We start from the raw sequence: 13,951 nt of genomic DNA, 5'->3' as shown, positions 1-13,951 counted from the left end.
TCCCAGATAACCGTGGGCAGGGTCTCCAGCAGCTGCTCCCAGGAGTGGCATTCTTCTGTGTTTTCAATCTTAATGACAAAGAAGTAAAAACTGAAAAGTAGAGAGAAGCTTCTGCCTGCACAGTTTTTTGTTTTTAAGTCAGCCTTGTTCATGTCTCCCACCTGAACTTCTCTTGTATCTAATAAAGCAGGCACTTGGGCCAAACTCACTGCTAGCATTAGCAGCTACAAGTCCATAGAAGCCAATTAAATTGCAATTGCTTCTGGTGAGAGTAAGCAAGTTCCCCTGACACAGGGAGCCAGCCTGAGGCCTGTGCAGTGCTGTAGCATGCCATGTCAACCTTCTGCATGAGATGCCTGTTAGAAACTTCCAGTGGTTATCTCTTCTTAAATTTCCAAAATAAATGCATTTCTGTGTTGAATGCAACTTAGGAACAAGGATATAAGCCCATAATAGAATTTCTGGATAATTAAGAGCTGGGTTGCTAATTCTGTCAGGCTCTAACCTTCAGTCTCTCCAGTGGAGAAGTGATATTGGTGCCTAGTGTCAAAGCCACGAGGACGGCAGTGAGTGAGGGACTGTGATTCCAAAATCCCATTAAACATGTATCATTCAGAACTCAGGTACAGGATGCTCATCTTTGCAAGCTGTGAAGCTATTTAGCTCTATCCTATGCTTTGTTTTCCAAGGCAGGAGGAATTTTGAACATCTGGCAGTTAAATGCCACCCCATCAGTGTCAAAAAGGGTCTGTACTTCCTTTGCAAAAATGACTCTGGAGATTATTAAGATCCTTTGGTTTTCACTCTTAATACACCTGACTGAGGTCTAATCAGACAGATAATCAGTGGCCACAATCGTGCCATGGAAATGAGTGTGACTTTGCATGTGTTGGAGAGAGATGGAAGTGGAGCAGATTAGTGTAATCTAAATTAAAAAATCCATCAATTTGTGTCCAGTGTTTCCTGTTATGGGGATTAAGGAATCAGTAATTCACCTGCTAAATCTCTTGCCATTGCTGCTTTTCTCCTCCCAGTTTTTCAGTCCAGTTACCCACAGGCTCAGTGTGCAGAATGATGGTGATTAGGGTCTGAACCCATTGTAATTGTTCTTCCTGGAAAGGTGCTTAGAATTTTGCAGATTGACACTTTTCCTATACATGCATAAGAAAACATCCCAGAGGAGTTTCCTCCATTGATGGCGGTACTTCTTTTTTTCAGCTGAGAAAAACAGAAAGAAGAAATACAAGTGTGCAGCAGAGAGGGTGCAGAGTTCCTTCTCACTGTTAGTGTTTCCTGTCCCAGATGTTCGTGTTGGAGGCAGTAGCAATCACACTCAAGCCAGTGCTAGTACAGCGCTTCCATCTTGCAGAGACCCACAGGAGTGGGGTGAGAGGAGCTTGTCCTCTCTCTGCCCCTCTAGAGGAGGGCTGTATTGTTCTCTATCCTGGAACTTGCTTTCTTTAGCAGCAGAGTCAGAGGTCGAAGAGAGGCATATAGTGTTGATCAGGCCAGCTCAGTGCTAACTGATAAATGATCAATATTTTTGGTTGCTGTCATCTTTTCCAGCAGCTTTTGAATCTCAGGTGCCTTCAGTTTATCAACATGATTCAACTGGGTTCTTGGGGGACTTCCCAGCTGACTTCTGATTCCATTCCCTCCTCATGTTTGGAGCCTGCCTCTGCAGATGCCTCACTTAGGCTCTGCTCAGACTGAAGCTATCCTATTCTGAGAGAGCCTTCACTGCTGGCTGCAGCCTTCCAGGTTGCCACTGCCAGCACGTGAGTACAACTGTAGCAGATACCTCCATTTCCTTCAGGCTTATGAGTGTGATTTGGTCAATGTTTTGTTTGTTTTCTTTTTGTTTTTATTAAAAGAAAACTCACCAAAACTGAAGTCCAGAAAACTGGAAGTCTGACAAACTGTACTGGAGCCAGGACCCTGAGTAGTGAGGAGGCTTCTTAGGGAGATCTGCTTATGGAGAGGGGTCACTGTTTAATTGGAAACATTGTCCATGTATTTAAACCAGTGGCATTGTCAGGGGCCAGGTCTCTTTTTGGGACTGGCATTGCAGCACGAGACCTTTGATTATTGTTAGCTTGTTTGGAGGGAAAGAAGTACTGGTGGGAGAGAATACCTGACATTGAAAAGTACGTACTCTAGAGCAGTGGTTCTCAACCTTTTTTTGTACCAGGACCCATTTGTAAACATCAAGCCAGTCCTGACCCAGTAAATATTTTAAGTAGAAAACCACCCCTAAGCCCTGCCTGCACCCCTCATACCCAACCCACTGCCCCCAGGTCTCAGCCCCCGCAGTGTGTGGGGCATGGGGGCCTGCAAGAGAGAACCTACAGTTTCCCACATTTTTTTCTCCTTTAAAGGAGAATCCATTTTTAAAGTTTGTTGATCCATTTTTAAAGTGTTTGCAACCCTTTCATATATTCCTGCAACCCACTTTTTGGGTCGTGACCCACGGGTTGAGAAACATTGCCCTAGAGTTACCAGTGTTAGCATTGCTGAAAGTCTACGGGCAGAGCATGCACAGTATTCATCCTCTGAACTCATGTGGCAGTTCCTGGCAGTTTTACTCCAGTTTAGTCTTTTGGTCCTAGTCTTGCATTTAAGCTTAAGACTCACATTTTGTTTCTTTCAGACCCAGCAGATTCTGGCTGTGGATGAAATGCACCTTGGGGTGAAGCATGTGTGTTCTGGTGACCCTAGTATGTAGAAGAAGCAAGTGCACCACAGAGCATTTGTACAGAGTGAGGAGAGGGTACTTATGCCAGGCCAGAACCTGGTGCTGGTCAATGGCTCTGGTTCTGGGCCCCTTGGTGGGCTACTGGTACTGCATAGTTCTGTTGGTTGTCTAATAAATGTCACTGAGATGGTGCTAAGCTCCTTGTTTTGGCAGGGTCTCAGTGGCAGCGTTTTGAGGGTGAACAAGAAATCTGTCCAACCTAATGAGGCTGGGGCATTATTACCATATTGGTTTAGAAGTTCAGAAAGAAAACACAGGGGTAAATCACTGAGCCAGAGCTCAAGAAAATGCAGTGACTTGACAAAGCATGAGGGCTCATTAGTGAGGATGTAAAGTTTGGGAAGACAATGGCAATAGAAAAATAAAAACATGTTGCAATTAGCATCGAGGTGAGGGGTATTCAGGAGAGGCATGGAAGGAGCCAAGCTGGGGGTTTGAAGTAAACTTTGGGTTCTTCGTGCCGGCAGTTCTGTCGCTGACCTGCATCATCTGTGTGGTCAGTCTGTACACGGGGTCACTCCAGCACGTGGAGAAGAGCAACAAATCTCTGGCAAGATATCCCCTTGCTTCTGCCAGTGCTCCTTGGAGGGGACATGTAGCTGCTGCTTTGCGGGGAGGGCCAGAGTGGAGAGGAGGAAGCAGCTCACTACCTCTCTCTCACTCTTCTTTTAATTGAATCAATTTTAATAGGCTCTATTTGGAAATCTAAATGGCGAGAGATAAAAAGCCTAATGCTTCCTAATTACCTACGAACCAAAATCAATACTAGCAGGCAGCACATTAGGGGCTTCCAGATGCTCCTGTCTCAGTAGATAGCTCTCCCCTCCAGTGAAGACCCAAGCAGGACTGTCACTGGTAAGCAGACCAACTGGCAGGGCTCTCGTTCAAGAACAGGTGATTTTGCTACTGTCACATTATTGCATGGTGGAGCCAGGCCCCCCTGTTTGACATTACCGTAACCTCCATACTCATCCCCCTTCATCCTCAAAGAGTGTTCTCAGTGCCACCCTTCGTGTCCTCCTTTCAGAGAGAGAAAGCAGGAGCTTCGCCTCTTGCTGCACATGGGAAGTCAAGTGAGGTACCCAGAGCCTCAGAGGAAACCCATGTCTGCACGGGGGTTAGAGCCCTCAGGTTCTTAGCTTCCAGACCTGGTGCAATCTATTTGCCAAGGCCTTGTTCTGGAAGACTGCAGGTGATGTGATAGCCCCGAGCCTGTGTGTGCAGCATCCCTCCCTGCTGCTTTGCTCTTTTGCCCTGAACACCTGAGGTGACTGAAATACAAGAACTTTACAAACCATGCCTGCTTCCCTCTCAGCTCCTGCTATTGGAGTCTTCTTCTACTGGGATGCTGCAAGCTGCCTGGCCCATATCACCCAGTGGTTTTAGTCTGGCTGCTTGTTAGACCACATTGGCAAATCCTGTTGGACCTTCCCCTCTCCAGCCAGGGTATGGACAAATGTCTGCCTTTATATAAATGGAAACTGGAGCACTCAGGATAATGGCCACAATGGTCACTAATCCCTTGACTAACTTGTTTGTAACTCCAACCTTTGTTATATAGGATCATAGGAAAGTAGGACTGAAAGGGACCTCACGAGGTCATCTAATCCAGTGGCTCTCAACCTTTTTTGTACGAAGACCCATTTGTAAACACCAATGGCCAGTCTCAACCCTGTGCCCCTCACTCTCAACCTGCTTTCCTCCATCCCCATGCTCCAGCCCCATAGTGTGTGGGGCAGGGGGTGGGTGTGTGAGGCAAGGTGGGGTTTGTGTGGGGCACGGGGGCCCCAAGCAGCCCCTTGCAGGCTGGAATTCTTTACAGCCTACAAGGAAACAGCCATCGTTTCCTACATTTTTCTCTTTTAAAAGAGAATCCATTTTTAAAGTTTGTTTGCGACCCTTTCATATATTCTTGTGACCCACTTCTGGGTCATGACCCACAGGTTGAGAAATGCTGATCTAGTCCAGCTCCCTGCTCAACACAGGATCATCTCTGACTAAGTTATCACAGCCAAGTGTCTGTCTAACCTGCTTTTAAAAGTTTCCAAGGATGGAGATTCTCCAGTTTCTCTAGCTAGCCTGTTCCAATGCCTGACCTCTCTCACAGTCAGAAAGTTCCTCCTAAATTCCCCTGCTGAAGCTTGAGGCCATTGTTCCTAGTCCTGTCTCCTATGACCACAGAAAAAAGCCCATCTCCATCCTCTTTATAATCACCTTTTAAGTATTTGAAGACTTATCAAATCCCCTCTCAGTCTTCTCTTCTCCGGGCTAAATCACCCTAGTTCTTTCAGCTTTTCCTCATAAGTCTTGCCTCTGAGCCCTTAACTTTTTTTTTTGTTGCCCTGTGCTGAAATTTTTCCAAACTGTCCACATCTTTCCTGAAGTGTGAAGCCCAAAAGTGAATGCAGCGCTTCAGGTGCCGTTGGTGTGTGCAGTTTGCTGTTTTTGGCTGTTCACCATCTAGATGAGCATAGCCAGTCATTTGTATATGTACATTAAGCAGTAACAAGTGTAATACTGAGCATGGAGTGCAGGAATCAAGGGGTAAAAACTGTCTTGACCATGGAAAATTGCATTTCTAAGTATTCCCTGAGCATCTAGCAGCTTCATGGGAATTGCCTGTGAGGCGCCCAATACTGCTGGAGCTCAGAAAGGCTGTTTGTGCATTTGGGCCTCTCTCTTATGTCACTCATGCTCAGGTGAAACTATATCATGTCCTGACAGAGATGTTCACCCAGCATTCTGGGGAGTGAAGGCGAATCCTATGTATTGCGCATGTGTGAAAGAAAGCTGGTAACCTCTCTATTTTGTCCCCAGAAGAAGAGGATGGGGTCTTGGAGGGCCTGGAGGAGTTTTATCCAGAGGAGCCAGTGATTGCACAAAAGAAAAAGAAATCCAAGAAGCTTAAGGAAAGCAAGACTTCCAAAGTGAAGCGGAGGAAGAAAGAGGTACGGCCTTGTGCTCTGGAAAGAGGCTAACTCACTGTGGCTGGGTTTTGCCGAGAGGTGGCCACCTTGGGAGGGTGATTCTAGCCTCCTGCATGCAGGACTTTGGAGTCCAGGGATGGGTAAGATCTGGGCACCTGAGTAGCAGATGTTGGCTCATATCTGCACAGGCATTGAAATGTGGCTGGGCTTAGTCTAAGAGGCTGGAACTGAAATGTGGCTGGGCTTAGTCTAAGAGGCTGGAACTGTGTACATGCCAAACCTGGCGGCCAAAGACAGAAAAAAGGGGAAGATTCACTGAGGGCTTTGCCTAGAAAACTTTCCATTAGTAGATTGAGTTTGAGCTATTTTGTGTTGAACCTTTCTTCCCAGCAAGTTCAGCTGAGGAAAAAGAAGTTGCCTTTGGGATAGGACCAGGCAACATGGTTTTCCACATGAGGCATTCCTCTGCAATGGTTCCTAGGGGGCCAGCATTTGGCTAGGGCTGCCTCTGGACCCCAGTCCCAGGGCCTTCTCAGGAAGCAGGCAGCAGCGGCAAAGGCAGGAGGAGCTGTTGCTGTAGCTGTCCAGAGCTGTGTTGGCACACTCCTCACGTGCTGCATGTGTTCACTTCAGGTGCTGGAGGGATGAATAGCCTGGCTGGAGCAGAACTGTGCTAAGAGTGTCTGGTGTGAAGTGCTCTGCAGGCAGGGAGGGACCAGCATCACAAATTTGTGTCTTTTCAAGGAAATCACTTATGAGACAGAGTCACTTAAAGTACCTGGCTAGCAGTGGCTGCAGTTTTTGACCCCCACTGCACTCTAGCTACTTGGCCTTACTGGGTGATGTCCAACAACTGTAGACAGGGCTAGCAGGCTTCTTTTGTTGGGAATTTGATTGCTCAATGCTGCCAGCACAGAGCCAGGACCTGCTGCTGACCCTGGTCCCATGGCTGGCTCCTATCCTCTACCCAGTAGTGCATATCTATCAGCTCACTGCCCTGCCAGCCTCTCCTAAGCTACTTCCCCACTGCCAGCTGCTCAGCGGGCTTTGTTGTAAGGCTACTGGGAAGGGTGCTTTGCCTCACCACATCCCAAGGACCTGCGGAGCGTGTTCCAAGCCCTGCACTGCAGTTTCAAGGGACAGCAGGTTGGTCTGTTGCAATCTATTAGCTCCATCTGGTGCAGTTGCTTAACTTCCCATTGGGGAGCTGCATCTCTGCACCAGCCAGCACAGCTGGAGACAGGTCCTGATGTGGGTGAAGAACTGGCAGAGGTTTGCCACTTTGTTCATTCTTCCTCGAGGCCTGTGGGTATATAATGTAAAGTGAGGCTGGTGCACCTGCCATATGGTGAGCAGGCACAGTGGCTGGACTAGGGTTGTACAATTAACCATTGTAAGGATCAGTCATGTTTTCAAACGCACCTAATGAGTTTGCATGCGTGTGGATGTTCCCTTTGTTATTGTGCAATTACAAGCCCTGCCACCGCGTGAGGTACTTTGTGTGACTGTGGTATAATGACAGACAAGGAAAGGGTGTGGATGGCTGCTTGTAGGCTGTGCAGCTTCTCTTCCCTGAGATTTTGGAGACCTGTTCATTCTTCTAGGTTCCCTTCTCATGTTGGATCATGTGTACAATAAATGGTATTGCCTGTCCCTCACTTTGCCAGCTGTGTGCACGTTATCTTGGACAGCTGGCAAAGTGAGGGACCGTCCCCCTCATTTCACACAGTCTGTAACAGATACTTGGCTGGCAATTAGGCCTTGCAAGTGAAGTGAATTGTGAGCATGAGGGGAATGGTTCCTGGTATCTGCCGTGCCTAGATGTTACTGGTGAGCAGAACTAATGGGGAGAGGAGGCTTTGCAAACAGGCTTCTGTATTCATGATTTGGGGATTTATAGAATCCCATTTAAAGAGAGGTTGTGCAATGATCCTTCTTAATGATGCTTATAAGAGCCATTTCCTAAGTGACCCCCACAACATGGTGGCCAGGATCTGGTTTGTGAGCATAGCTCCTGGTAGATATAGCAAGGAATATTATGGTAATGTCCTTATCTGTTTGTAAGAGCCCTCCTGCCAGGGATGCACACACTGCAATGCAGCACCTCATTTACAGTTCGTCCCCGGTGGGAGACAGTAAATCTTCCTAGCACACACTGTACTGAGCATGTTAGCTATAGGTTGTATCTTTGGAGGAGGAAATGCAAAGCAGTGTGTTGGGAATGTGACCTGGGTGGTCTGAGAGGAAGCAGTGTGCTCTGGGTGGTTAGAAAGGTATGCTGTGCCTTTCCAGGGCAGTGTGCAGGGAGGAGGAGAAGCAAGGCAGCTGAGTGAGGGGTGTGCATTGTTTTCAGGGTGGGGCACTTGGCAGGGCTCTGTCCAAGTTTGCTAGCAAGTCAAAGTTTGTGTGAAGCATCTCTGTGAAGCCTTGAGGTGCACCTGCTCCTCAAAGCCTTGCATTGCAGCTGCCTGCCTTCAGCTACAGGGACTCCTCCCATCATTGCACCCAGTGCTTGGAGGCCATCTGGCTAACAAGCCATGCAGGGCTCTCAGTCTGTGCTTCCTGAGCTGAAGGTGCTGCCCCTGTAGCATTGCCACTAGACCCTGTAGAGGGCCTGTGCTCTCTCCAGACTCCAGTGCAGGGAGGTGAGGGCCCCTTTCTACTATGGGTGTTGGAGAATGGAACTGCTAAGTACACACGGCCTTGTGCCAAGTTCATCTGTGCTGTGCTGCCAAACACCCCCGTTGCCTTGGATCATTCAGAGGTGGTGGCACAGGGATTTGGGGAGGCGTGCAGGGAAGTGAGAAGGGTCTTTGCTTAGCCTTCCAGGGGAAGAGGGGTTGCTGCTTCAGTCAGGGTGGTGGATGAGAAGGATGCAGGCAGTATGAGGTGACTGGGCTATGCTCTGAATTGTCACCTGGGAGCCCAAAGGAGAGGAATTAGGAAGGCCAGAACATATTAGATAGGGAGAAAAGAAAAAGGGTAACTGCAGGCAGCTCTGTGTTGTTTGGGGTCAGTGGTTGGCTGTGCCTCAGAGAGTGCAAGGCTCTTCACTGTAACCTGGCTAGGCTGGTGCTAGGGCCCAGAGTAATGGACACCCTCTCCTTGAGTCACAGTGGCTACACTACACCCAGGCCATGAGGATGGAAATAGTGTCACCTCACCCTATCTTAGAGGAGGCCACTGTGCTACAGTTTCATGATGCACAACTGCTATCCTCCTAGAGGGAGTCGGTCCATGATGGAGAGGATGGGGGGCTGCAGGGAGGCACAGAGAAAGGCAGGCAAGGGAGAGAGGATGGCACAGCCCTGAGGAGGATGGGTATGTGCAGCCCTATGTCTTTTACTACAAAGAGCACTCAAGTACTCACTCCCGCTGGGCTGGCAATGGAGGCAACTGCATATCCAGCTACTGCTGGTTAAGGCCCCAGCTGGTGGCATGCACATGAGGCCAGGCATCTCTCTTGCACTTCAGTGCTTTCCCTTTGCCCACATGGATTATTTGGTTCTTCCCTGTTTGCTGCTTCCCTCCTGGTCTGTGCAGTTCATGGGTTTCTTCCCCATCAGGTATAAATGGGTGGGTGATGCTCTCCCCAGGTCCTGTGAAGAACAGCTTGCAGATCAGGCAGCAAAATGTCAAGACAATGACCCAAAAAATCACCATGCTAGCTCTCTGCAGCAGCCCAGCTCATGGCTCTGAGAAACACCAGTGTCTGTGTGGGCATGGTTCTGTCTATGATGTAAGAGGCATGGGGCTCGGATGGATCCAGGATCTTTCCAGTCAAGAGGCTTCCATTGCCATCAGGAGTGAGAAACATGCTGCTGGAGTGAGTGATGGGAGATTCTCTGCCCACAGGTCTGGGCCAGGCATAGTCAGAACCATCATTCTGGTGCGCAGTCTTTCCTTCATATCAGTCCTTAGTAATTAGCATGTTTGTTCCTACCCTTCTGTTGCACAGTGCTGGACCACATGGGTAACAGAGCACCCAGGACTGCATTGTTCTACCATGGCTCACCAGAAGCAGGATGTCTAGTGCATTGCAAAGCTGCTGTGGGGACTCTGGGACAGGGTCCAAATCTGGGCCCAGTCTGAGTGGGATGGGCAGTCCAGATTGTGTTGGACTTTGGTAAGGTCCAGTGCTTGGGCAGACTCTATAGCAGGGTTGGGCTAGAGTGAGGAAGTTTTCAGCGGTTTTTTGTTTGCTTAGGAAACTTCTCCACTTTTGTGCTTATGAAAGCCGTGTACTGAGGGAATTAGCCCTTGGGTTCATTCCTGTGCATCCTCACTCTCTCGAGCGTGTGCTGTCACTCTGGGCTGGAGCCACTACATTCAGAGAGGTTGTGGCCTTCTCTGCTCCTGGCCTGCCTGCTAAGTCTGCCCATGTCAGGGTTTGGGGGTGGGTGTGGACATGGGAGAAGCAGTCAGCTACTCATTGCCATGGTGCCTCTCATGAGTGGTTCACCCATTCAACAGAAGACTTGGCAGTGTTCTGCAGCTTGTTACCCAAAGGCTGCATTTGACAGAGATGATTCTGGCCTGCTGCTGACTTGGGCTGAGTTGAAGCCAGTGACCCAACGGTGAGCAGCACAATTCGGGGTGTGTTTCACTCTTCAGAACTCGCTGGAGGGGCTGGTCCAGTAGTTGGAAGCCAATGAGTCCAAGGCATTTTAAATGCAGGGAACTTTCAGTATTACCACCCCTAGTCTGAGGATATTCCACTGAATGCATGGAAATGGGTGTCTGTTGCCTTTGCAAGGTAATCCTTGTTGTCTGGTGCTGCGTGGCTTGGCCTTTGCTCATCTGAAATGCAGATGATGAGTTTCAAGAAACCCTTGAAGATGAAGCAGATGAAATGGAATGCTATCAAGCATTCGTAGGTCCTGGCAGGTCAGAAACTACAGGTTTCTTTTCTGAAGAGGGGGAGGGGTGTCACACATGTGAATCCAGAACAGCTGGCAATTTCCACATCCCTTTTATTGCCAAACTTACTGTAAATGATGCTGTTCTCTTCCAGTCATCCACACCATTCCCTCTGGGGTGCATAAGAGGTGATTGTCTAGACAAGGTAGCACATTAAATTGCTTTTGCAACTGGCTGGAGCCTAACAAGCTGTTTATTTAAAGAGCATGGATTCAATCCTGGCTTTTATGGCCCAGAAGCCTTTGGGAAAGAGCTGCAGTTCAGGGAACACACCGTTTCTTTTTCAGTCAGGGTAATATGCATTCTTTGCTTGCTACAGAGATAGCACAAAGCCAGGCTCATGTTATCAGCTGACCAAAATGTTTTGTTGCTGTTGCTTAAGTCAACCTGATTTTTATAATATTTCTGTTGTTTCTCTTTAACAAATCACCTACAGCATTTTCCATCCAGTCTGATTGTTTTAATAGCTGCTGCCTGATGCTACTAAGCAGAAGGGGCACAAGGAGCAATCTGCAAAGTGCAGCATGTGCATTGTCTGACTGCTTTGTGGAAAGAAGGGAAATAAAAAAAAACTGGTGACTCCTTGCTGCATTTTTTTAACTCCTTGTGTGGGTGTTATTAATACAGTCTGATTTTTTGGCTCACTTAGAACTTGACCAACATCCCTTGAAAGCCTCTGGGAAGGCTGCCCTTGACTGAAATAGCAATGAGTCAGGCTTCTCGTGGGCTTTGGAGAGGCACTGTGGGGCAGCAACATGAATGCTCAGAGAACCCTGAACTGGGATATCTTCCTTTATGTTCAATTACTGATTGCTGCTTGGTGATGGGACCTTTCCTTTCTGAATAAAGGTGTTAGAGGGACTTGGCTGTAGGTATGCCAGGATCTTTGCAGCATGGGATGTGCCCTTATGTGCTCTAATGGATGCTTTTTACATTAATTTCCCCTGAAAACTTGGTGGGGGGAGGTTGTTTTTGTGGGTTTTTTGAGCAACTTTTTCTCTTTGACCCAAGCATTTTCCAAGGAACATTGTTAGATTTTAGTACTCCAGGAATTAATTGGCATCTGCTGCATTGCAAAGCTGTGCCAGCGATACTCGCTGAAGACCCACTAGTGGAATTGATGCACTGAGTTCCGAGAAATCTATTTACATAAAATAACCAGCCTGCAGTTTGAACCTGAGCGTATGCAGATGAAGGTCCTTGTCAGACACCGAGGCAGAGAGAGGGGATTTCAACCTGTACTGCAGCAGTTACCATGGCAACCAATTATTCGGTGCTAAATTATAACTGTTTATAACCCTGGCAAAAGGGAAGGCTGGAGATTTTTAAAAATAAAAAATCCCCAGCCCTGGCTCCTGGACACAGCTGTGTTCCTAGAGGTGTAGAAAGCTTGATTTTTTGTGTGCTTTATCCACTATGATGATCCATCTGCTGGTAATGCAAGACAGGTTGTGAATGCCCCAAGATGGATGAGCTGGGACAGAATGAAGTGGGGGCAGCACATGCTTCCAGCTGGCTGGCTGGTGCTTGCATTCAGGCAGCTGGGGGCTGTGCTCTGCCTGGCTAGGCAGTCAGGAAATAGGAAAGTGACGGGGGCCAGTATGCCAGCCTGAAATGGTCTTGGTCTAAGGCTGTGCTGGACACTTAGATCACAACTACCTCCTGTCCATTAAGATGCAAAGCCCTAGGAGTGAAGGGTCAGGAATGTGGCTGAGTACATTGCATCTGGCATCCAGTGCAATGTCTCAAGCCTGGCAGCGGTGTGTGCTAACTTCCAACAATGTACCGTGTGCATTGGGTCCCTTCTCTGCAGTATCCAGGCTCCTCTTGGCTTTAATTGGGTCATCCTAGCACTGCCCTTGGGGGAGAATCCTGGTGATCAGGTGGTGATCACAGACATGGAAATGACCTGCACAATTGTGGTGGGAATAGCGTGCCTCAATTCCTTTCCAACAATGTGCCTGCAGGGCTCTTGACAACGTCACCTGGGAAGCCTGTGGCAGAACAGGGAGCTGAGCCCAGCTCACCCGAGGCTCAGATTGACTCATTGTGCTGTCTTTCCTCTCTCTCCTCCATTTATTTGTGAGGCCTCATTTGCTGTGCACTGGTGTATGTGAAATCACAGCTGTCTGCCACTTTTGGGGCTGATTTGCACCCTTCACCTAGATGTCCATGGCACTGCAGTGCTCCTCTTGCTGTTCCAGTGTGAGGCCCTTTCCAAGATGCAGTCTGCTGATGGGCTGCAAGGCAATGCAAACCGTCCTATGACTTTGTAACAAAATAGCTGTCTGGCTAAAGAGAGAAATAAGTTGTTTCCCACACTTCCTCCAACATCTGGGAAAGGCCAGTTCCTGAATGAGAATGTTGCTGAGTGAGGTCTTCCCTGGCCGTGGTGGGAGTGGTATTACGGTCAGAGATCTGATATAAGGAAACACCATGTGGATGCGTGGGTGGCTGATAACCTGTTAGCTTCCTGCTCAGAAGTGTGGCTTGGAACCCACAGAGCTAGGTATGTTTTCCTCTGCCATCTAGCTGGTAGTTGTAGACTGGTTTTGGCAAGGAGGTGTTCATGGAAAATCATTACTCATGTCAGCTGAGAGACCAGGGATTGGTGGATGAGTATGGAGGATGTAATGACATTTTTCCTGTGGCAGTAGGGTTCCCCCTGCATGGGTTAGGGCCTGTGGGCAAAATCAGGGATGTATGTGCATGGCTTATGCCTGAGGGGTTTAGAAGAGGTGGGGTGTTACCATTGCACCGGATGCAGGTTCACGTTTTGTAGGAAGAAGCTGCTTCACTAAATGTAATGGCCAAAGACTCCCTTGTCAGAACAAGGGGGCAGACCAAGGAAACTCTATGGCCAGCCTGCCATGTTCATGTCAGAACTTGCTGTCTCTGGATAATGTTTCCTATACACCAAATATTTTATTCACAGTTTTCTGTGAGTCTCTCACCATTTTGAACAATCTTTTTCCCAGCAAACCTCCAAGGAAATATTAGCCTAGCCTGCTTCTTCAGCTTAATCATTTCTTCTGACCCAGCTGTAAACCAAGGGGCTCACCTCCATTCTTTAATATCAATGACAGTGATAGAAAAGAGACAGAGAAGTAAAATATAGGAAAGGAAGAAATATGAGACTGCATTGCCAGTGCAGAGAGTAATCTCCAAGTTTCCATGTGTGGCCTGCCAGGACCAGTCTGCACAGCCATGAGTTTTGCTTAATTCTAGACTTTCTCAGAAGTTAAATCTGTAAAGGGTAAGTGTCCCAGCCTAGCACAGCCCATGCAGGCTGCCTGCTTCTCTCCAGAGTGGAGAGCCTGGGCCAGTGGGCTGCCAGCAGCTATAGGGA

At 48.2% G+C, this 13,951-nt stretch overlaps 1 protein-coding gene across 4 annotated transcripts in view; it reads left to right on the top strand.

Moving 5' to 3' along the window:
* Positions 1-13,951, top strand: part of CHD5 (chromodomain helicase DNA binding protein 5) — a 62,606-nt gene that overhangs the window by 4,809 nt on the left and 43,846 nt on the right. For 3 of the 4 annotated variants that reach the window (XM_090024021.1, XM_090024018.1, XM_090024020.1), the window contains exon 2: positions 5,573-5,703. Coding sequence is in view for 3 of the 4 variants with exons in the window: in XM_090024018.1 (XP_089880144.1) it covers positions 5,573-5,703 (131 nt within the window). In the remaining variant the exon portion in view is untranslated. The remainder of the gene's footprint in view (positions 1-5,572; positions 5,704-13,951) is intronic. The other variant, XM_090024019.1, reaches the window with a different exon arrangement.

Source organism: Crocodylus siamensis, chromosome 12 (assembly GCF_052110815.1).
Source record: "Crocodylus siamensis isolate JL-2025a chromosome 12, ASM5211081v1, whole genome shotgun sequence".
NCBI lineage: Eukaryota > Metazoa > Chordata > Crocodylia > Crocodylidae > Crocodylus > Crocodylus siamensis.
Note: the sequence above shows the minus strand (reverse complement) of the source record. Positions and strands in the feature narration are given on the sequence as shown.